Source organism: Hippoglossus hippoglossus, chromosome 9, assembly GCF_009819705.1.
Source record: "Hippoglossus hippoglossus isolate fHipHip1 chromosome 9, fHipHip1.pri, whole genome shotgun sequence".
NCBI classification, from domain to species: Eukaryota; Metazoa; Chordata; class Actinopteri; order Pleuronectiformes; family Pleuronectidae; genus Hippoglossus; species Hippoglossus hippoglossus.
The window spans coordinates 5739369-5762618 of record NC_047159.1 but is presented as its reverse complement, the minus strand read 5'-3'; the positions used below and the strand labels follow the sequence as shown (position 1 = coordinate 5762618).

The following is a 23250-nucleotide window of genomic DNA, read 5'->3' as shown; positions in this document are numbered from 1 at the left end:
AAGTGATGTTTTCACCCATGTCTCTTTGTTTATTCATTTGTCAGCAATTTATACCAAATGGTGCAGGAAGGGGACGGGGGTGAGAGAAATTGATTGGGTTAAAGTGGCAGATCCAGGATATTTTATTATCACTGAATGTTGAGAGATTGTTTTCAATGTGTCAGGAAAGACTGGATCAAGATGTAAAAATCTGACATTTGTGGTACAGAGATTTATAAGAACACAGTATGTGGTGCAGATTATCAGATGACTTACCTTTTTCTATTCTCTTTTATTTCAAAAGAAGAAAATCTCTTGTTAATGTGTACACAGTCCTAAATGACTCTCACTGTAAATGGTTGTTCTTTTGTACTACGTGTTTTCAATACTTCAGTGCATGTGCAGTTTATTAAAGTTTCTTGAATTATGATGATTGTATTTTATGTCTGTCACACATTTAATCTGTGTTTGTCTGTAAATTAGCAAAAAAACTCCTGCACATCACCATGAAACTGGGTGAAAAGATGTGGCATGGGTCAGAAAAGAACTGATTACACTTTAGTGCAGATACAGGAATTCTTTCCACTTTCTTTAGTACAGGACTGTTTTTATATCTCTAATAGATGCCGGAGTTACAAGGAGAATTTAATGTTTTATTCTTGAATCTGCTTCGAGCCACACTCCAATCCAGAAGGTGGCAGTAATGCACCCGGAAGCTGTTTGCCAACATTCATTAATATGAGAAGAAGAAGTACTGTTGTTAGCCTGCTATGCTAACATCCAACAGAACATTATGCTACTCGGCTAAATGCTTTCGGATCAAGTCTTCTGCTACACACGTGGTTTTGTTGCGTTTATAACAATTGTCGGCAGAAGTAAAGCAAGTCGCCATCTTCCGTATTCGTCTTCGCTGCGTTCTCGGAGAAGTTAACGCGTTCGAATGGAAATGTCTACAATCCAGAGTTTAAGACAGTTTATCAACGAGAGGTTACAAACTGCTGCTGAAGACATATTAGGATGTTTTGAAGCGACTGTCGCAAAGTACGAGGATGAGATCGGTCGTCAGCGCAGACTGCTGGATGTAACTTTGAAACCTGTAGTAAAGCTGCAGAGAATAGGTCTGTATCAACTTAGTTAGCAAACTATACACCACACTTATAATCCCTGTTAGTCTAAACACATGGGCTCTTTTATCATGACTTCTGTCCATTGTCTCCTCCAGAGCTCCCACAGCGACATGTCTGTATCAAGGAAGAGATTCCTGCTGACCTGCTGGAGAGGAACCCCAGTCCAGACCAAGAGGAGCCAGAACCTCCACAGATTAAGGAGCAACAGGAGGAGCACTGCATCGGTCTGTCTCCTTTTGAAACCACATTTAAATTCACTCGATCTGGATTTTTGTTTGGATCTGCAGCAAATTGCACACACTCATAACTATCAGTAATCTTTCAGTTACCTACTTCTGTCTATTGTCTCCTCTAGAGCTCCCAGAGCAACACTTTCTTAATAAGGAAGAGTTTCCTGCTGACCAGCAGCTCTGGAGCCTTGAGAGGAACCCCAGTCTGGACCAAGAGGAGCCAGAACCTCCACAGATTAAAGAGGAGGAGGAGCTCTGCACCAGTCTGGAAGTAGAGCAGCTTGTACTGAAACAGGAGGATCAAGATAACCTTTTGTTGAATCCTACTTTCAAGGAAGGTGACCACAGTGAACCAGAACCAAGTGACCACCAGCTCCTCTCCCACAGCTCAGCTCAGAGCCAAGATCTCAAAGGAGGCCAGCATGGAAACTCTAAATCAGTTAGTAATGCTGAGCAGGCATCAGAAAAGGGACATCATGTCATCACAAGAGCAAAAGAAAGCACAAGTCCCATTAACCTTGCATGTAGCACTACCATGTCAAAGATTGTGCCGAATATCTGCAAGAGTAAAAAGATTTTCCAGTGTGACACTTGTGGAAAAGTCTTTAAGTGGAAGTCACGATTAAATAGACATCTGAAGGTGCACACAGGTGAGAAACCATATGTTTGCAAAACCTGTGGAAAAATATTTTGTTACAAGTCAGCACTAAAAACACATTTGAGAGTCCACACAGGGGAGAAACTGCATTCTTGCGAAATGTGTGAAAAAAGTTTCACAACTAGCACAAATTTGAAGATCCACGAGAGAACACACACGGGCGAGAAACCTTTTTCTTGCAAAGCTTGTGGGAGAAGTTTTACATCTAAATACACCCTGCAGGTCCATGAGAGAACACACACGGGCCAGAAACCTTTTTCTTGCAAAGCTTGTGGGAGAAGTTTTAGCCTGAGAAATACCCTGAAGAGACACGAGAGAACGCACACGGGCGAGAGACCTTTTCCTTGCAAAACTTGCGGGAGAAGTTTTACAACTAGAATGAATCTTCAGGTCCACGAGAGAATACACACGGGCGAGAAACCTTTTTCTTGCAAAACTTGTGGGGAAAGTTTTACACGTGGAAGTACCCTGCAGGTCCACGAGAGAACACACACGGGCGAGAAACCTTTTTCTTGCAAAACGTGTGGGATAAGTTTTAGTATGAGAAATACTCTGCAGAGACACGAGAGAACGCACACGGGCGAGAAACCTTTTTCTTGCAAAACCTGTGGGAAAAGTTTTACGCGTGTAAATTACTTGCAGGTCCACGAGAGAAGGCACACGGGCGAGAGACCTTTTCTTTGCAAAACTTGTGGGAGAAGTTTTACAACTAGAATGAATCTGCAGGTCCACCAGAAAACGCACACGGGCGAGAGACCTTTTTCTTGCAAAACTTGTGGGAAAAGTTTTACAACTAGAAATGTCCTGAAGATACACGAGAGAACGCACACGGGCGAGAAACCTTTTTCTTGCAAAACTTGTGGGAAACGTTTTACACGTGGATGTAGGTTGAAAGTCCACATGAGAAGCCATAAAGGCGAGGAGCCATATCCCTGTACAACTTGTGGGGAAAGATTTGTTAGCAAATCACTTCTAACCAAACATTTGAGTACCCACACATAGCAAAACTGATATTTTTGTAAAATGTTGGAAAGATCTCTGACTTGCCAGTTTATACAAAGTCCACAGGAGACTACATCCAGTTGAGAAGCCACACCATGGCAACACGAGAGGGATAAGATTTGCTCAAGCGTTGTCAAATAAGTTGTTACTTAGTTATTTATTCATTAATTAGTGATACAACAGTTAGCGAAAGCAACACTGGAAATGTTTCCAGGAGTCCAAAAAAGTGATGAACCTAGTTGTAGTTCAATGCTTTATGAAGTTCCATCACCACTGATGAGGAGCAGACTTCAATAACTTCACAAAGCATTGAACTACAGCCAGGTTCATCACTTAGATATACACAAGAGATATTGTCTACATTTGCATTAGCTGCACATCTGTAACTGAATGTGGAAAATATCCCATTGAGGAGACATCACAATATCTTTGATGCAGTACATGGTCAACAACATTTGCTGAAGTACCCACGTTTCTGTTCTTCATGTGACTGTCATTGATATTTACATCTGCAAAGGAAGTGATGTTTTCACCCATGTCTCTTTGTTTATTCATTTATCAGCAATTTATACCAAATGGTGCAGGAAGGGGACGGGGGTGAGAGAAATTGATTGGGTTAAAGTGGCAGATCCAGGATATTTTATTATCACTGAATGTTGAGAGATTGTTGTCAATGTGTCAGGAAAGACTGTGGATCAAGATGTAAAAATCTGACATATTTGTGGTACAGAGATTTATAAGAACACAGTATGTGGTGCAGATTATCAGATGACTTACCTTTTTCTATTCTCTTTTATTTCAAAAGAAGAAAATCTTTTGTTAATGTGTACACAGTCCTAAACGACTCTCACTGTAAATATTTATTATTTTGTACTACGTGCATTCAATACTTCAGTGCATTTGCAGTTTATTAAAGTTTCTTGAATTATGCTGATTGTATTTTACGTCTGTCACACATTTAATCTGTGTTTGTCTGTAAATTAGCAAAAAAACTCCTGGACATCACCATGAAACTGGGTGAAAAGATGTGGCATGGGTCAGAAAAGAACTGATTACACTTTGGTGCAGAAACAGGAATTCCTAACACTTTCTTAGTACAGGACTGTTTTTATATCTCTAATAGATGCCGGAGTTACAAGGAGAATTTAATGTTTTATTCTAGAATCTGTTTCGAGCCACACTCCAATCCAGAAGGTGGCAGTAATGCACCCGGAAGCTGTTTGCCAACCTTCATTATATTGAGAAGAAGAATAACTGTTGTTAGCCTGCTATGCTAACATCCAACAGAACATGATGCTACTCGGCTAAATGCTTTCGGATCAAGTCTTCTGCTACACACGTGGTTTTGTTTCGTTTACAATTGTCGGCAGAAGTAAAGCAAGTCGCCATCTTCTGCATTCGGTCTTCGCTGCGTTCTCGGAGAAGTTAGTTGGCTAAAGCGTTTGGATGGAAATGTCTACAATCCAGAGTTTAAGACAGTTTATCAACGAGAGGTTACAAACTGCTGCTGAAGACATATTAGGATGTTTTGAAGCGACTGTCGCAAAGTACGAGGATGAGATCGGTCGTCAGCGCAGACTGCTGGATGTAACTTTGAAACCTGTAGTAAAGCTGCAGAGAATAGGTCTGTATTACCTTAGTTAGTGTTAAGACTAAAATCTATGTTTTTCTTTGTGTGTGTGTCTGTGAAGATGGCAATGAAACTGAACTCTAAACAAGTGCAGTATGTTAGACAGGGGTGGGGGCAGTTTGGGCTGAATATGTGGAGAATGTGTGGCCTTCACATAGTGACTTTTAGTAGCCGTTGCTGGCTGGTTTTAATCTTGAAGTTGGTTAGTGTGTGTGTGTGCGTCACATCGCAGTTCAGTCTCGCACCTGTCTGATAATGCCTGTTGTGGAGACTGTACATCTGTGGCATACAATACACTGTACTTTAACTTGTTCTCATACCTAACTTACTATATTACAGCCTAAACTCCATTAGCTTTTTTCAACATCACACATACATGAATGCACTGTGCTCATTAAGAAACTGTGACCTACCCTTAGAAAGAATTCAAGCAGCTGCCACTAGGTTCTGAAGGACAGATAGGAAAGGTGTTGTTTTGTCTAGAAAATGCGCATGCTTACGCACACAGAACATACAGCCGATAATGCAGGAACACAAGGTTTCTCACTCCAATGAACAACAACACCATATCTGCAAAAATACTGAAGACCCACAAGGCTTCAGCTGAAGGCCTGTCTGTAAAACATGAAACCAAACACTGTCAGAATGTGAAGATTTTCCCAGCTACTGTCAAAGGAGGGGCGAACCTGGGAGCGGCTCCTCATCATTCGTGGATTCCAGTGCCAATAGGCTGGGGACCACGCCTGCGCACCAGCAAGGGATAGCCAAGGTCTAATCCACGGTGACTCCCCCTCATAATAAATATTGCACCCGCTGTCCGTTCGGCCCGACTCTAGACTACCCCGTGCTATTAGAAGGCCGGGGCTGTGCGTTTAGTGCCCATAGCTATGTTGTAGCTTTTCATTGCTTCTAAATAAATACTTGTTGAACCAAACCGAGACCGGCTCTTCTCATACCTCGGGACAAAAGAACACGACATTAGCAAACTATACACCACACTTATAATCCCTGTTAGTCTAAACACATGGGCTCTTTTATCATGACTTCTGTCCATTGTCTCCTCCAGAGCTCCCACAGCGACATGTCTGTATCAAGGAAGAGTTTCCTGCTGACCTGCTGGAGAGGAACCCCAGTCCAGACCAAGAGGAGCCAGAACCTCCACAGATTAAGGAACAACAGGAGGAGCACTGCATCGGTCGGTCCCCTTTTGAAACCACATTTAAATTCACTCGATCTGGATTTTTGCTTGGATCTGCACCAAATTGCACACACTCATAACTATCAGTAATCTTTCAGTTACCTACTTCTGTCTATTGTCTCCTCTAGAGCTCCCAGAGCAACATTTTCTAAATGAGGAAGAGTTTCCATCTGACCAGCAGCTCTGGAACCTTGATAGGAACCCCATTCTGGACCAAGAGGAGCCAGAACCTCCACAGATTAAAGAGGAGGAGGAGCTCTGCATTGGTCTGGAAGTAGAGCAGCTTGTACTGAAGCAGGAGGATCAAGATAACCTTTTGTTGAATCCTACTTTCAAGGAAAGTGACCACAGTGAACCAGAACCAAGTGACCACCAGCTCCTCTCCCACAGCTCAGCTCAGAGCCAAGATCTCAAAGGAGGCCAGCATGGAAACTCAACATCAGTTAGTAATGCAGAGCGGGCATCGGAAACGGAACATCATGTCATCACAAGAGCAAAAGAAAGCACAAGTCCCAGTAACCTTGCATGTAGCAGTACCATGTCAAAGATTGTGCTGAACATCTGCAAGAGTAAAAAGGTTTTCCAGTGTGACACTTGTGGAAAAGTCTTTAAATGGAAGTCACGATTAAATAGACATCTGAAGGTGCACACAGGTGAGAGGCCACATCTGTCCACTACCTGTGGAAAGAGATTTTGTTACAAGTCAGCACTAAAAACACATTTGAGTGTCCACACAGGGGAGGAACAGCATTCTTGCGAAATGTGTGAAAAAAGTTTCACAACTAGCACAAATTTGAAGATCCACGAGAGAACACACACGGGCGAGAGACCTTTTTTTTGCAAAACTTGTGGGGAAAGTTTTGGTACCACAACTACCCTGCAGGTCCACAAGAGAACACACACGGGCGAGAGACCTTTTTCTTGCCAAACCTGTGGGAAAAGTTTTACGCGTGTAAGTACCCTGAAGGTCCACGAGAGAACACACACGGGCGAGAAACCTTTTTCTTGTGAAACTTGTGGGAGAAGTTTTACAACTAGAATGAATCTGCAGGTCCACGAGAGAACGCACACGGGCGAGAAACCTTTTTCTTGCAAAACCTGTGGGAGAAGTTTTAATATTAGAAGTAACCTGCACGTTCACGAGAGAACGCACACGGGCGAGAAACCTTTTTCTTGCAAAACTTGTGAGAGAAGTTTTACAACTAGAATGAATCTGCAGGTCCACGAGAGAACGCACATGGGCGAGAAACCTTTTTCTTGCAAAACTTGTGGGAAAAGTTTTACAACTAGAAATATCTTGAAGATACACGAGAGAACGCACACGGGCGAGAGACCTTTTTCTTGCAAAACTTGTGGGAAAAGTTTTACAACTAGAAAAATAGTGAAGAGACACGAGAGAATGCACACGGGCGAGAGACCTTTTTCTTGCAAAACTTGTGGGGGAAGTTTTATATGTGGAAGTAGCTTTAAAGTCCACATGAGAAACCATAAAGGTGAGGAGCTTCATCCCTGTACAACTTGTGGGGAAAGATTTGTTAGCAAATCACTTCTAACAAAACATTTGAGTACCCACACGTAGCAAAACTGATATTTTTGTAAAATGTTGGAAAGATCTCTGTCTTGCCAGTTTATACAAAGTCCACAGGAGAATACATCCAGTTGAGAAGCCACACCATGGCAACACGAGAGGGATAAGATTTGCTCAAGCGTTGTCAAAGAAGTTGTTACTTAGTTATTGATTCATTAATTAGTGATACAACAGTTAGCGAAAGCGACACTGGAAATGTTTCCAGGGGACCAAAAAAGTGATGAACCTAGTTGTAGTTCAATGCTTTATGAAGTTCCATCACCACTGATGAGGAGCAGACTTCAATAACTTCACAAAGCATTGAACTACAGCCAGGTTCATCACTTACATCTACACAAGAGAGATTGTCTACATTTGCATTAGCTGCATCTCTGTAACTGAATGTGGAAAATATCCCATTGAGGATACATCACAATATCTTTGATGCAGTACATGGTCAACAACATTTGCTGAAGTACCCACGTTTCAGTTCTTCATGTGACTGTCATTGATATTTACATCTGCAAAGGAAGTGATGTTTTCACCCTTATCTCTTTGTTTATTCATTTATCAGCCATTTATACCAAATGGTGCAGGAAGGGGATGGGGGTGAGAGAAATTGATTGGGTTAAAGTGGCAGATCCAGGATATTTTATTGTCACTGAATGTTGAGAGATGGTTGTCAATGTGTCAGGAAACACTGTGGATCATGATGTAAAAATCTGACATATTTGTGGTACAGAGATTTATAAGAACACAGTATGTGGTGCAGATTATCAGATGACTTCTCTTTTTCTATTCTCTTTTATTTCAAAAGAAGAAAATCTCTTGTTAATGTGTACACAGTCCTAAATGACTCACTGTAAATGGTTATTATTTTGTACTACGTGTATTCAATACTTCAGTGCATTTACAGTTTATTAAAGTTTCTTGAATTATGCTGATTGTATTTTATTTCTCACATATTTAATCTGTGTTTTTCTGTAAATTAGCAAAAAAACTCCTGGACATCACCATGAAACTGGGTGAAAAGATGTGGCATGGGTCAGAAAAGAACTGATTACACTTTGGTGCAGATACAGGAATTCTTTCCACTTTCTTTAGTACAGGACTGTTTTTATATCTCTAATAGGTGCCGGAGTTACAAGGAGAATTTAATGTTTTATTCTTGAATCTGCTTCGAGCCACACTCCAATCCAGAAGGTGGCAGTAATGCACCCGGAAGCAGTTTGCCAACCTTCATTATATTGAGAAGAAGAATAACTTGTTAGCCTGCTATGATAACATTCAACAGAACGTTATGCTACTCGGCTAAATGCTTTCGGATCAAGTCTTCTACTACACACGTGGTTTTGTTGCGTTTCTAACAATTGTCGGCAGAAGTAAAGCAAGTCGCCATCTTCTGTATTCGGTCTTCGCTGCGTTCTCGGAGAAGTTAGTTGGCTAAAGCGTTTGGATGGAAATGTCTACAATCCAGAGTTTAAGACAGTTTATCAACGAGAGGTTACAAACTGCTGCTGAAGACATATTAGGATGTTTTGAAGCGACTGTCGCAAAGTACGAGGATGAGATCGGTCGTCAGCGCAGACTGCTGGATGTAACTTTGAAACCTGTAGTAAAGCTGCAGAGAATAGGTCTGTATTACCTTAGTTAGTGTTAAGACTAAAATCTATGTTTTTCTTTGTGTGTGTGTCTGTGAAGATGGCAATGAAACTGAACTCTAAACAAGTGCAGTATGTTAGACAGGAGTGGGGGCAGTTTGGGCTGAATATGTGGAGAATGTGTGGCCTTCACATAGTGACTGTAGTAGCCGTTGCTGGCTGGTTTTAATCTTGAAGTTGGTTAGTGTGTGTGTGTGCGTCACATCGCAGTTCAGTCTCGCACCTGTCTGATAATGCCTGTTGTGGAGACTGTACATCTGTGGCATACAATACACTGTACTTTAACTTGTTCTCATACCTAACTTACTATATTACAGCCTAAACTCCATTAGCTTTTTTCAACATCACACATACATGAATGCACTGTGCTCATTAAGAAACTGTGACCTACCCTTAGAAAGAATTCAAGCAGCTGCCACTAGGTTCTGAAGGACAGATAGGAAAGGCGTTGTTTTGTCTAGAAAATGCGCATGCTTACGCACACAGAACATACAGCCGATAACGCAGGAACACAAGGTTTCTCACTCCAATGAACAACAACACCATATCTGCAAAAATACTGAAGACCCACAAGGCTTCAGCTGAAGGCCTGTCTGTAAAACATGAAACCAAACACTGTCAGAATCTGAAGATTTTCCCAGCTACTGTCAAAGGAGGGGCGAACCTTGGAGCGGCTCCTCATCATTCGTGGATTCCAGTGCCAATAGGCTGGGGACCACGCCTGCGCACCAGCAAGGGATAGCCAAGGTCTAATCCACGGTGACTCCCCCTCATTATAAATATTGCACCCGCTGTCCGTTCGGCCCGACTCTAGACTACCCCGTGCTATTAGAAGGCCGGGGATGTGCGTTGAGTGCCCATAGCTATGTTGTAGCTTTTCATTGCTTCTAAATAAATACTTGTTGAACCAAACCGAGACCGGCTCTTCTCATACCTCGGGACAAAAGAACACGACATTAGCAAACTATACACCACACTTATAATCCCTGTTAGTCTAAACACATGGGCTCTTTTATCATGACTTCTGTCCATTGTCTCCTCCAGAGCTCCCACAGCGACATGTCTGTATCAAGGAAGAGTTTCCTGCTGACCTGCTGGAGAGGAACCCCAGTCCAGACCTAGAGGAGCCAGAACCTCCACAGATTAAGGAGCAACAGGAGGAGCACTGCATCGGTCTGTCCCCTTTTGAAACCACATTTAAATTCACTCAATCAGGATTTTTGCTTGGATCTGCACCAAATTGCACACACTCATAACTATCAGAAATCTTTCAGTTACCTACTTCTGTCTATTGTCTCCTCTAGAGCTCCCAGAGCAACATTTTCTTAATGAGGAAGAGTTTCCATCTGACCAGCAGCTCTGGAACCTTGATAGGAACCCCATTCTGGACCAAGAGGAGCAAGAACCTCCACAGATTAAAGAGGAGGAGGAGCTCTGCATTGGTCTGGAAGTAGAGCAGCTTGTACTGAAGCAGGAGGATCAAGATAACCTTTTGTTGAATCCTACTTTCAAGGAAAGTGACCACAGTGAACCAGAACCAAGTGACCACCAGCTCCTCTCCCACAGCTCAGCTCAGAGCCAAGATCTCAAAGGAGGCCAGCATGGAAACGCAACATCAGTTAAAAATGCAGAGCCGGCATCGGAAACGGAACATCATGTCATCACAAGAGCAAAAGAAAGCACAAGTCCCAGTAACCTTGCATGTAGCACTACCATGTCAAAGATTATGCAGAATATCTGCAAGAGTAAAAAGGTTTTCCAGTGTGACACTTGTGGAAAAGTCTTTAAATGGAAGTCACGATTAAATAGACATCTGAAGGTGCACACAGGTGAGAGGCCACATCTGTCCACTACCTGTGGAAAGAGATTTTGTTACAAGTCAGCACTAAAAACACATTTGAGTGTCCACACAGGGGAGGAACAGCATTCTTGCGAAATGTGTGAAAAAAGTTTCACAACTAGCACAAATTTGAAGATCCACGAGAGAACACACACGGGCGAGAGACCTTTTTTTTGCAAAACTTGTGGGGAAAGTTTTGGTACCACAACTACCCTGCAGGTCCACAAGAGAACGCACAAGGGCGAGAAACCTTTTTCTTGTGAAACCTGTGGGGAAAGTTTTACGCGTGTAAGTACCCTGAAGGTCCACGAGAGAACACACACGGGCGAGAAACCTTTTTCTTGTGAAACTTGTGGGAGAAGTTTTACAACTAGAATGAATCTGCAGGTCCACGAGAGAACGCACACGGGCGAGAAACCTTTTTCTTGCAAATCCTGTGGGAGAAGTTTTAATATTAGAAGTAACCTGCACGTTCACGAGAGAACGCACACGGGCGAGAAACCTTTTTCTTGCAAGACCTGTGGGAGAAGTTTTAATATTAGAAGTAACCTGCACGTTCACGAGAGAACGCACACGGGCGAAAAACCTTTTTCTTGCAAAACTTGTGAGAGAAGTTTTACAACTAGAATGAATCTGCAGGTCCACGAGAGAACGCACATGGGCGAGAAACCTTTTTCTTGCAAAACTTGTGGGAAAAGTTTTACAACTCGAAAAATCTTGAAGAGACACGAGAAAATGCACACGGGCGAGAGACCTTTTTCTTGCAAAACTTGTGGGGGAAGTTTTATATGTGGAAGTAGCTTTAAAGTCCACATGAGAAGCCATAAAGGTGAGGAGCTTTATCCCTGTACAACTTGTGGGGGAAGATTTGTTAGCAAATCACTTCAAACCAAACATTTGAGTACCCACACGTAGCAAAACTGATATTTTTGTAAAATGTTGGAAAGATCTCTGTCTTGCCAGTTTATACAAAGTCCACAGGAGAATACATCCAGTTGAGAAGCCACACCATGGCAACACAAGAGGGATAAGATTTGCTCAAGCATTGTCAAAGAAGTTGTTACTTAGTTATTTATTCATTAATTAGTGATACAACAGTTAGCGAAAACGACACTGGAAATGTTTCCAGGGGACCAAAAAAGTGATGAACCTAGTTGTAGTTCAATGCTTTATGAAGTTCCATCACCACTGATGAGGAGCAGACTTCAATAACTTCACAAAGCATTGAACTACAGCCAGGTTCATCACTTAGATCTGCACAAGAGATATTGTGTACATTTGCATTAGCTGCATCTCTGTAACTGAATGTGGAAAATATCCCATTGAGGAGACATCACAATATCTTTGATGCAGTACATGGTCAACAACATTTGCTGAAGTACCCACGTTTTTGTTCTTCATGTGACTCATTGATATTTACATCTGCAAAGGAAGTGATGTTTTCACCCAAAACTCTTTGTTTATTAATTTATCAGCCACCTAGACCAAATGGTGCAGGAAGGGGACGGGGGTGAGAGAAATTGATTGGGTTAAAGTGGCAGATCCAGGATATTTTATTGTCACTGAATGTTGAGAGATGGTTGTCAATGTGTCAGGAAAGACTGTGGATCATGATGTAAAAATCTGACATATTTGTCGTACAGAGATTTATAAGAACACAGAATGTGGTGCAGATTATCAGATGACTTCCCTTTTCTCTGTTTATTACAAAAGAAGAAAATCTCTTGTTAATGTGTACACAGTCCTAAATGACTCTCACTGTAAATGGTTGTTCTTTTGTACTACGTGTTTTCAATACTTCAGTGCATGTGCAGTTTATTAAAGTTTCTTGAATTATGATGATTGTATTTTATGTCTGTCACACATTTAATCTGTGTTTGTCTGTAAATTAGCAAAAAAACTCCTGCACATCACCATGAAACTGGGTGAAAAGATGTGGCATGGGTCAGAAAAGAACTGATTACACTTTAGTGCAGATACAGGAATTCTTTCCACTTTCTTTAGTACAGGACTGTTTTTATATCTCTAATAGATGCCGGAGTTACAAGGAGAATTTAATGTTTTATTCTTGAATCTGCTTCGAGCCACACTCCAATCCAGAAGGTGGCAGTAAAGCACCCGGAGGCTGTTTGCCAACCTTCATTATAAGTAGAAGAAGAAGTACTGTTGTTAGCCTGCTATGCTAACATCCAACAGAACATGATGCTACTCGGCTAAATGCTTTCGGATCAAGTCTTCTGCTACACACGTGGTTTTGTTTCGTTTATAACAATTGTCGGCAGAAGTAAAGCAAGTCGCCATCTTCCGTATTCGTCTTCGCTGCGTTCTCGGAGAAGTTAGTTGGCTAAAGCGTTTTGATGGAAATGTCTACAATCCAGAGTTTAAGACAGTTTATCAACGAGAGGTTACAAACTGCTGCTGAAGACATATTAGGATGTTTTGAAGCGACTGTCGCAAAGTACGAGGATGAGATCGGTCGTCAGCGCAGACTGCTGGATGTAACTTTGAAACCTGTAGTAAAGCTGCAGAGAATAGGTCTGTATCACCTTAGTTAGCAAACTATACACCACACTTATAATCCCTGTTAGTCTAAACACATGGGCTCTTTTATCATGACTTCTGTCCATTGTCTCCTCCAGAGCTCCCACAGCGACATGTCTGTATCAAGGAAGAGATTCCTGCTGACCTGCTGGAGAGGAACCCCAGTCCAGACCAAGAGGAGCCAGAACCTCCACAGATTAAGGAGCAACAGGAGGAGCACTGCATCGGTCTGTCTCCTTTTGAAACCACATTTAAATTCACTCGATCTGGATTTTTGCTTGGATCTGCACCAAATTGCACATTAACCTTAACATTAACCTCCACATTAACTTTCAGTAATCTATCAGTTACCTACTTCTGTCTATTGTCTCCTCTAGAGCTCCCAGAGCAACATTTTCTGAATGAGGAAGAGTTTCCTGCTGACCAGCAGCTCTGGAGCCTTGAGAGGAACCCCAGTCTGGACCAAGAGGAGCCAGAACCTCCACAGATTAAAGAGGAGGAGGAGCTCTGCACCAGTCTGGAAGTAGAGCAGCTTGTACTGAAGCAGGAGGATCAAGATAACCTTTTGTTGAATCCTACTTTCAAGGAAAGTGACCACAGTGAACCAGAACCAAGTGACCACCAGCTCCTCTCCCACAGCTCAGCTCAGAGCCAAGATCTCAAAGGAGGCCAACATGGAAACTCTAAATCAGTTAGTAATGCTGAGCAGGCATCAGAAAAGGGACATCATGTCATCACAAGAGCAAAAGAAGGCACAAGTCCCAGTAACCTTGCATGTAGCACTACCATGTCAAAGATTGTGCCGAATATCTGCAAGAGCAAAAAGGTTTTCCAGTGTGACACTTGTGGAAAAGTCTTTAAGTGGAAGTCACGATTAAATGGACATCTGAAGGTGCACACAGGTGAGAAACCATATCTTTGCAAAACCTGTGGAAAAGGATTTTGTTCCAAGTCAGCACTAAAAAGACATTTGAGAGTCCACACAGGGGAGAAACTGCATTCTTGCGAAATGTGTGAAAAAAGTTTCACAACTAGAATGAGTCTGCAGGTCCACGAGAGAACGCACACGGGCGAGAAACCTTTTTCTTGCAAAACTTGTGAGAGAAGTTTTACAACTAGAAGGAGTCTGCAGGTCCACGAGAGAACACACACGGGCGAGAAACCTTTTTCTTGCAAAACGTGTGGGAAAAGTTTTACAACTAGAAATATCTTGAAGATACACGAGAGAACACACACGGGTGAGAGACCTTTTTCTTGCAAAACTTGTGGGAAAAGTTTTTCAATTAGAAATAGCTTGACGATACACGAGATAACACACACAGGCGAGAGACCTTTTTCTTGCAAAACTTGTGGGAGAAGTTTTACGCGTGTATATTACCTGCAGGACCACGAGAGAACGCACATGGGCAAGAAACCCTTTTCTTGCAAAACTTGTGAGAGAAGTTTTACAACTAGAATGAGTCTGCAGGTCCACGAGAGAACACACACGGGCGAGAAACCTTTTTCTTGCAAAACGTGTGGGAAAAGTTTTACAACTAGAAATATCTTGAAGATACACGAGAGAACACACACGGGCGAGAGACCTTTTTCTTGCAAAACTTGTGGGAAAAGTTTTTCAATTAGAAATGGCTTGACGATACACGAAAGAACGCACACAGGCGAGAGACCTTTTTCTTGCAAAACTTGTGAGAGAAGTTTTACAACTAGAAGGAGTCTGCAGGTCCACGAGAGAACGCACACGGGCGAGAAACCTTTTTCTTGCAAAACGTGTGGGAAAAGTTTTACAACTACAAATATCTTGAAGATACACGAGAGAAAACACACGGGCGAGAGACCTTTTTCTTGCAAAACTTGTGGGAAAAGTTTTTCAATTAGAAATAGCTTGAAGATACACGAGAGAACACACACAGGCGAGAGACCTTTTTCTTGCAAAACTTGTGAGAGAAGTTTTAATAACAGAAGTAACCTGCACGTTCACGAGAGAACGCACACGGGCGTGAAACCTTTTTCTTGCAAAACTTGTGGGAGAAGTTTTACGCGTGTAAATTACCTGCAGGACCACGAGAGGACGCACACGGGCGAGAAACCTTTTTCTTGCAAAACTTGTGAGAGAAGTTTTACAACTAGAATGAGTCTGCAGGTCCACGAGAGAACACACACGGGCGAGAAAGCTTTTTCTTGTAAAACTTGTGGGGAAAGTTTTACGAGTGTAAAGACCCTTCAGGTCCACAAGATAACACACACGGGCGAGAAACCTTTTTCTTGCAAAACTTGTGGGAAAAGTTTTACGCGTATAAATACCCTGCATATCCACGAGAGAACACACACGGGCGAGAAACCTTTTTCTTGCAAAACTTGTGGGAAAAGTTTTACGCGTATAAATACCCTACATATCCACAAGCGAATGCACACGGGCGAGAAACCTTTTTCTTGCAAAACTTGTGGGAAAAGTTTTAGTGCGAGAAATACCCTTAAGAGACACGAGAGAACACACACGGACGAGAAACCTTATTCTTGCAAAACTTGTGGGAAAAGTTTTAGTCTTAGAAGTTACCTTCAGGTCCACGAGAGAACGCACACTGGCGAGAAACCTTTTTCTTGCAAAACTTGTGGGAAAAGTTTTACGCTTTTAAATACCCTGCAGGTCCACGAGAGAATGCACACGGGCGAGAAACCTTTTTCTTGCAAAACTTGTGGGATAAGTTTTAGTGCGAGAAATACCCTTAAGAGACACGAGAGAAAGCACACGGGCGAGAGACCTTTTTCTTGCAAAACTAGTGGGAAAAGTTTTACACCTGGATGTAGTTTGAAAGTCCACCTGAGAAGCCGTAAAGGTGAGGAGCCGTATCCCTGTACAACTTGTGGGGAAAGATTTGTTAGCCAATCCCTTCTAACAAAACATATGAGTACCCACACATAGCAAAACTGATATTTTTGTGAAATGTTGGAAAGATCTCTGTCTTGCCAGTTCATACAAAGTCCACAGGAGAATACATCCAGTTGAGAAGCCACACCATGGAAACACGAGAGGGATAAGATTTGCTCAAGCGTTGTCAAAGAATTTGTTCCTTAGTTATTGATTCATTAATTAGTGATACAACAGTTAGCGAAAGCGACACTGGAAATGTTTCCAGGGGACCAAAAAAGTGATGAACCTAGTTGTAGTTCAATGCTTTATGAAGTTCCATCACCACTGATGAGGAGCAGACTTCAATAACTTCACAAAGCATTGAACTACAGCCAGGTTCATCACTTAGATCTACACAAGAGAGATTGTCTACATTTGCATTAGCTGCATCTCTGTAACTGGATGTGGAAAATATCCCATTGAGGAGACATCACAATATCTTTGATGCAGTACATGGTCAACAACATTTGCTGAAGTACCCAAGTTTCTGTTCTTCATGTGACTCATTGATATTTACATCTGCAAAGGAAGTGATGTTTTCACCCATATCTCTTTGTTTACTCATTTATCAGCCATTTATACCAAATGGTGCAGGAAGGGGACGGGGGTGAGAGAAATTGATTGGGTGAAAGCGGCAGATCCAGGATATTTTATTATCACTGAATGTTGAGAGATTGTTGTCAATGTGTCAGGAAAGACTGTGGATCATGATGTAAAAATCTGACATATTTGTGGTACAGAGATTTATAAGAACACAGTATGTTGGTAGATTATCAGATGACTTCCCTTTTCTCTGTTTATTACAAAAGAAGAAAATCTCTTGTTAATGTGTACACAGTCCTAAATGACTCTCACTGTAAATGGTTATTCTTTTGTACTACATGTATTCAATACTTGTGCATGTGCAGTTTATTAAAGTTTCTTGAATTATGCTGATTGTATTTTATGTCTGTCACACGTTGAATCTGTGTTTGTCTGTAAATTAGCAAAAAAACTCCTGCACATCACCATGAAACTGGGTGAAAAGATGTGGCATGGGTCAGAAAAGAACTGATTACACTTTAGTGCAGAAACAGGAATTCTTTCCACTTTCTTTAGTACAGGACTGTTTTTATATCTCTAATAGATGCCGGAGTTACAAGGAGAATTTAATGTTTTATTCTTGAATCTGCTTCGAGCCACACTCCAATCCAGAAGGTGGCAGTAATGCACCGGAAAGCTGTTTGCCAACCTTCATTATAAGGAGAAGAAGAAGAAGAAGTACTGTTGTTAGCCTGCTATGCTAACATCCAACAGAACATGATGCTACTCGGCTAAATGCTTTCGGATCAAGTCTTCTGCTACACACGTGGTTTTGTTTCGTTTATAACAATTGTCGGCAGAAGTGAAGCAAGTCGCCATCTTCCGTATTCGGTCTTCGCTGCGTTCTCGGAGAAGTTAGTTGGCTAAAGCGTTTGGATGGAAATGTCTACAATCCAGAGTTTAAGACAGTTTATCAACGAGAGGTTACAAACTGCTGCTGAAGACATATTAGGATGTTTTGAAGCGACTGTCGCAAAGTACGAGGATGAGATCGGTCGTCAGCGCAGACTGCTGGATGTAACTTTGAAACCTGTAGTAAAGCTGCAGAGAATAGGTCTGTATCACCTTAGTTAGCAAACTATACACCACACTTATAATCCCTGTTAGTCTAAACACATGGGCTCTTTTATCATGACTTCTGTCCATTGTCTCCTCCAGAGCTCCCACAGCGACATGTCTGTATCAAGGAAGAGATTCCTGCTGACCTGCTGGAGAGGAACCCCAGTCCAGACCAAGAGGAGCCAGAACCTCCACAGATTAAGGAGCAACAGGAGGAGCACTGCATCGGTCTGTCTCCTTTTGAAACCACATTTAAATTCACTCCATTTTGATTTTTGCTTGGATCTGCACCAAATTGCACACACTCATAACTATCAGTAATCCATCAGTTACCTACTTCTGTCTATTGTCTCCCCTAGAGCTCCCAGAGCAACATTTTCTGAATGAGGAAGAGTTTCCATCTGACCAGCAGCTCTGGAGCCTTGAGAGGAACCCCGGTCTGGACCAGGAAGAGCCAGAACCTCCACATATTAAAGAGGAGGAGGAGATTTGCATCGGTCTGGAAGTAGAGCAGCTTGTACTGAAGCAGGAGGATCAAGATAACCTTTTGTTGAATCCTACTTTCAAGGAAAGTGACCACAGTGAACCAGAACCAAGTGACCACCAGCTCCTCTCCCACAGCTCAGCTCAGAGCCAAGATCTCAAAGGAGGCCAGCATGGAAACTCAACATCAGTTAGTAATGCAGAGCAGGCATCAGAAAAGGGACATCATGTCATCACAAGAGCAAATGAAAGCACAACTCCCAGTTACCTTGCATGTAGCACTACCATGTTAAAGATTGTGCCGAATATCTGCAAGAGTAAAAAGGTTTTCCAGTGTGACACTTGTGGAAAAGTCTTTAAGTGGAAGTCACAATTAAATAGACATCTGAAGGTGCACACAGGTGAGAAACCATATCTTTGCAAAACCTGTGGAAAAAGGTTTTGTTACAAGTCAGCACTAAAAACACATTTGAGAGTCCACACAGGGGAGAAACTGCATTCTTGCGAAATGTGTGAAAAAAGTTTCACAAGTAGCACAAATTTGAAGGTCCACGAGAGAACACACACGGGCGAGAGACCTTTTTCTTGCAAAACTTGTGAGAGAAGTTTTAGGCTGAGAAATACCCTGCAGGGCCACGAGAGAACTCACACGGGCGAAAAACCTTTTTCTTGCAAAACTTGTGGGAAAAGTTTTACAACTAGAAATTACCTGAAGATACACGAGAGAACTCACACGGGCGAGAGACCTTTTTCTTGCAAAACTTGTGGGAAAAGTTTTAGGCTGAGAAATACCCTGCAGGGCCACGAGAGAACTCACACGGGCGAGAAACCTTTTTCTTGCAAAACTTGTGGGAAAAGTTTTAGGCTGAGAAATACCCTGCAGGGCCACGAGAGAACTCACACGGGCGAAAAACCTTTTTCTTGCAAAACTTGTGGGAAAAGTTTTACAACTAGAAATTACCTGAAGATACACGAGAGAACTCACACGGGCGAGAGACCTTTTTCTTGCAAAACTTGTGGGAAAAGTTTTACAACTAGAAATTACCTGAAAATACACGAGAGAACGCATACAGGCGAGATACCTTTTCCTTGCAAAACTTGTGGGAGAAGTTTTACAACTAGAATGAATCTGCAGGGCCACGAGAGAATACACACGGGCGAGAAACCTTTTTCTTGCAAAACTTGTGGGAAAAGTTTTACGCGTGTAAATTACCTGCATGTCCACGAGAGAACACACACGGGCGAGAAACCTTTTTCTTGCAAAACTTGTGGGATAAGTTTTAGTATGAGAAATACCCTGCAGAGACACGTGAGAACGCACACGGGCGAGAAACCTTTTTCTTGCAAAACTTGTGGGAAACGTTTTACGCGTGTAAATTACCTGCATGTCCACGAGAGAACACACACGGGCGAGAAACCTTTTTCTTGCAAAACTTGTGGGAAAAGTTTTAGATCTAAATACACCCTGCAGAGACACGAGAGAACGCACACGGGCCAGAAACCTTTTTCTTACAAAACTTGTGGGAAAAGTTCTACACCTGCATGTAGGTTGAAAGTCCACATGAGAAGCCATAAAGGTGAGGAGCTTTATCCCTGTACAACTTGTGGGGAAAGATTTGTGAGCAAATCACTTCTAACAAAACATTTGAGTACCCACACATAGCAAAACTGATATTTTTGTAAAATGTTGGAAACATGTCTGACTTGCCAGTTTATACAAAGTCCACAGGAGAATACATCCAGTTGAGAAGCCACACCATGGCCACACGAGAGGGATAAGATTTGCTCAAGCGTTGTCAAAGAAGTTGTTACTTAGTTATTTATTCATTAATTAGTGATACAACAGTTAGCGAAAGCGACACTGGAAAGGTTTCCAGGGGACCAAATAAGTGATGAACCTAGTTGTCGTTCAATGCTTTATGAAGTTCCATCACCACTGATGAGGAGCAGACTTCAATAACTTCACAAAGCATTGAACTACAGCCAGGTTCATCACTTACATCTACACAAGAGAGATTGTCTACATTTGCATTAGCTGCATCTCTGTAACTGAATGTGGAAAATATCCCATTGAGGAAACATCACAATATCTTTGATGCAGTACATGGTCAACAGCATTTGCTGAAGTACCCACGTTTCTGTTCTTCATGTGACTGTCATTGATATTTACATCTGCAAAGGAAGTGATGTTTTCACCCATGTCTCTTTGTTTATTCATTTGTCAGCCATTTATACCAAATGGTGCAGGAAGGGGACGGGGGTGAGAGAAATTGATTGGGTTAAAGTGGCAGATCCAGGATATTTTATTATCACTGAATGTTGAGAGATTGTTGTCAATGTTTCAGTAAAGACTGGATCATGATGTAAAAATCTGACATATTTGTGGTACAGAGATTTATAAGAACACAGTATGTGGTGCAGATTATCAGATGACTTCCCTTTTTCTATTCTCTTTTTATTACAAAAGAATAAAATCTCTTGTTAATGTGTACACAGTCTTAAATGACTCTCACTGTAAATATTTATTATTTTGTACTATGTGCATTCAATACTTCGGTGCATTTGCAGTTCATTAAAGTTTCTTGAATTATGCTGATTGTATTTTACGTCTGTCACACGTTGAATCTGTGTTTGTCTGTAAATTAGCAAAAAAACTCCTGGACATCACCATGAAACTGGGTGAAAAGATGTGGCATGGGTCAGAAAAGAACTGATTACACTTTGGTGCAGATACAGGAATTCTTTCCACTTTCTTTAGTACAGGACTGTTTTTATATCTCTAATAGATGCCGGAGTTACAAGGAGAATTTAATGTTTTATTCTAGAATCTGTTTCGAGACACACTCCAATCCAGAAGGTGGCAGTAATGCACCCGGAAGCTGTTTGCCAACATTCATTATAAGTAGAAGAAGAACTACTGTTGTTAGCCTGCTATGCTAACATCCAACAGAACATGATGCTACTCGGCTAAATGCTTTCATATCAAGTCTTCTGCTACACACGTGGTTTTGTTGCGTTTATAACAATTGTCGGCAGAAGTAAAGCAAGTCGCCATCTTCCGTATTCGGTCTTCGCTGCGTTCTCAGAGAAGTTAGTTGGCTAAAGCGTTTTGATGGAAATGTCTACAATCCAGAGTTTAAGACAGTTTATCAACGAGAGGTTACAAACTGCTGCTGAAGACATATTAGGATGTTTTGAAGCGACTGTCGCAAAGTACGAGGATGAGATCGGTCGTCAGCGCAGACTGCTGGATGTAACTTTGAAACCTGTAGTAAAGCTGCAGAGAATAGGTCTGTATCACCTTAGTTACCAAACTATACACCACACTTATAATCCCTGTTAGTCAAAACACATGGGCTCTTTTATCATGACTTCTGTCCATTGTCTCCTCCAGAGCTCCCACAGCGACATGTCTGTATCAAGGAGGAGTTTCCTGCTGACCTGCTGGAGAGGAACCCCAGTCCAGACCAAGAGGAGCCAGAACCTCCACAGATTAAGGAGCAACAGGAGGAGCACTGCATCGGTCTGTCCCCTTTTGAAACCACATTTAAATTCACTCGATCTGGATTTTTGCTTGGATCTGCACCAAATTGCACACACTCATAACTATCAGTAATATATCAGTTACCTACTTCTGTCTATTGTCTCCTCTAGAGCTCCCAGAGCAACATTTTCTGAATGAGGAAGAGTTTCCATCTGACCAGCAGCTCTGGAGCCTTGAGAGGAACCCCAGTCTGGACCAAGAGGAGCCAGAACCTCCACATATTAAAGAGGAGGAGGAGATTTGCATCAGTCTGGAAGTAGAGCAGCTTGTACTGAAGCAGGAGGATCAAGATAACCTTTTGTTGAATCCTACTTTCAAGGAAAGTGACCACAGTCAACCAGAACCAAGTGACCACCAGCTCCTCTCCCACAGCTCAGCTCAGAGCCAAGATCTCAAAGGAGGCCAGCATGGAAACTCTAAATCAGTTAGTAATGCTGAGCAGGCATCAGAAAAGGAACATCATGTCATCACAAGAGCAAAAGAAAGCACAAGTCCCAGTAACCTTGCATGTAGCACTACCATGTCAAAGATTGTGCCGAATATCTGCAAGAGCAAAAAGGTTTTCCAGTGTGACACTTGTGGAAAAGTCTTTAAGTGGAAGTCACGATTAAATGGACATCTGAAGGTGCACACAGATGAGAAACCATATCTTTGCAAAACCTGTGGAAAAAGATTTTGTTACAAGTCAAAACTAAAAACACATTTGAGAGTCCACACAGGGGAGAAACTGCATTCTTGCGAAATTTGTGAAAAAAGTTTCACAAGTAGCACATATTTGAAGATCCACGAGAGAACACACACGGGCCAGAGACCTTTTTCTTGCAAAACTTGTGGGATAAGTTTTAGTGCGAGAAATACCCTGAAGAGACACGAGAGAACGCACACGGACGAGAAACCTTTTTCTTGCAAAACTTGTGGGAAAAGTTATACACGTGGATGTAAGTTGAAAGTCCACATGAGAAGCCATAAAGGTGAGGAGCCGCATCCCTGTACAACTTGTGGGGAAAGATTTGTTAGCAAATCACTTCTAACCAAACATCTGATTACCCACACAAACCAAAACTGATATTTTTGTAAAATGTTGGAAAGATCTCTGACTTGCCAGTTTATACAAAGTCCACAGGAGAATACATCCAGTTGAGAAGCCACACCATGGCAACACGAGAGGGATACGATTTGCTCAAGCGTTGTCAAAGAAGTTGTTACTTAGTTATTGATTCATTAATTAGTGATACAACAGT

The 23250-nt window shown here is 41.9% G+C and overlaps 3 protein-coding genes and 1 long non-coding RNA gene across 8 annotated transcripts in view; 3 read left to right on the top strand and 1 right to left on the bottom strand.

Moving 5' to 3' along the window:
• Positions 1–11923, top strand: part of LOC117767655 (zinc finger and SCAN domain-containing protein 12-like) — a 27263-nt gene extending 15340 nt beyond the window's left edge. Inside the window, exons 7-8 of the mRNA XM_034595454.1 lie at positions 10357–10881; positions 11856–11923. Of these exons, the coding sequence (XP_034451345.1) occupies positions 10357–10881; positions 11856–11923 (593 nt within the window). The remainder of the gene's footprint in view (positions 1–10356; positions 10882–11855) is intronic.
• Positions 773–23250, top strand: LOC117768279 (zinc finger protein 84-like). Of its 5 annotated transcripts, XM_034596509.1 has the most exons (6): positions 773–871; positions 17743–17977; positions 18082–18210; positions 18342–18449; positions 21956–21988; positions 22120–23250. In XM_034596509.1, exons 2-6 carry the CDS (start codon positions 17800–17802, stop codon positions 23073–23075), a joined length of 1404 nt encoding a protein of 467 aa, XP_034452400.1. In that variant the 5' UTR covers positions 773–871; positions 17743–17799; the 3' UTR covers positions 23076–23250. The 5 variants fall into 5 exon arrangements, with proteins under 5 accessions (XP_034452400.1, XP_034452399.1, XP_034452402.1 ...); XM_034596508.1 differs by lacking the exon at positions 773–871 and having other exon boundaries at positions 17598–17977; XM_034596511.1 differs by lacking the exons at positions 773–871; positions 18342–18449; positions 21956–21988 and having other exon boundaries at positions 17598–17977.
• Positions 13030–15067, top strand: LOC117767654 (zinc finger protein 567-like). The gene is made up of 5 exons (XM_034595453.1): positions 13030–13427; positions 13532–13660; positions 13811–14565; positions 14902–14959; positions 15057–15067. The coding sequence occupies exons 1-5, from the start codon at positions 13250–13252 to the stop codon at positions 15065–15067; spliced, it is 1131 nt and encodes a 376-aa protein (XP_034451344.1). The 5' UTR covers positions 13030–13249.
• On the bottom strand, positions 15513–22991 carry LOC117768287. The gene is made up of 3 exons (XR_004615036.1): positions 22942–22991; positions 19296–19415; positions 15513–15604 (listed from the first exon to the last, which is right to left on the bottom strand). It is a non-coding gene; the product is annotated as an uncharacterized LOC117768287 (long non-coding RNA).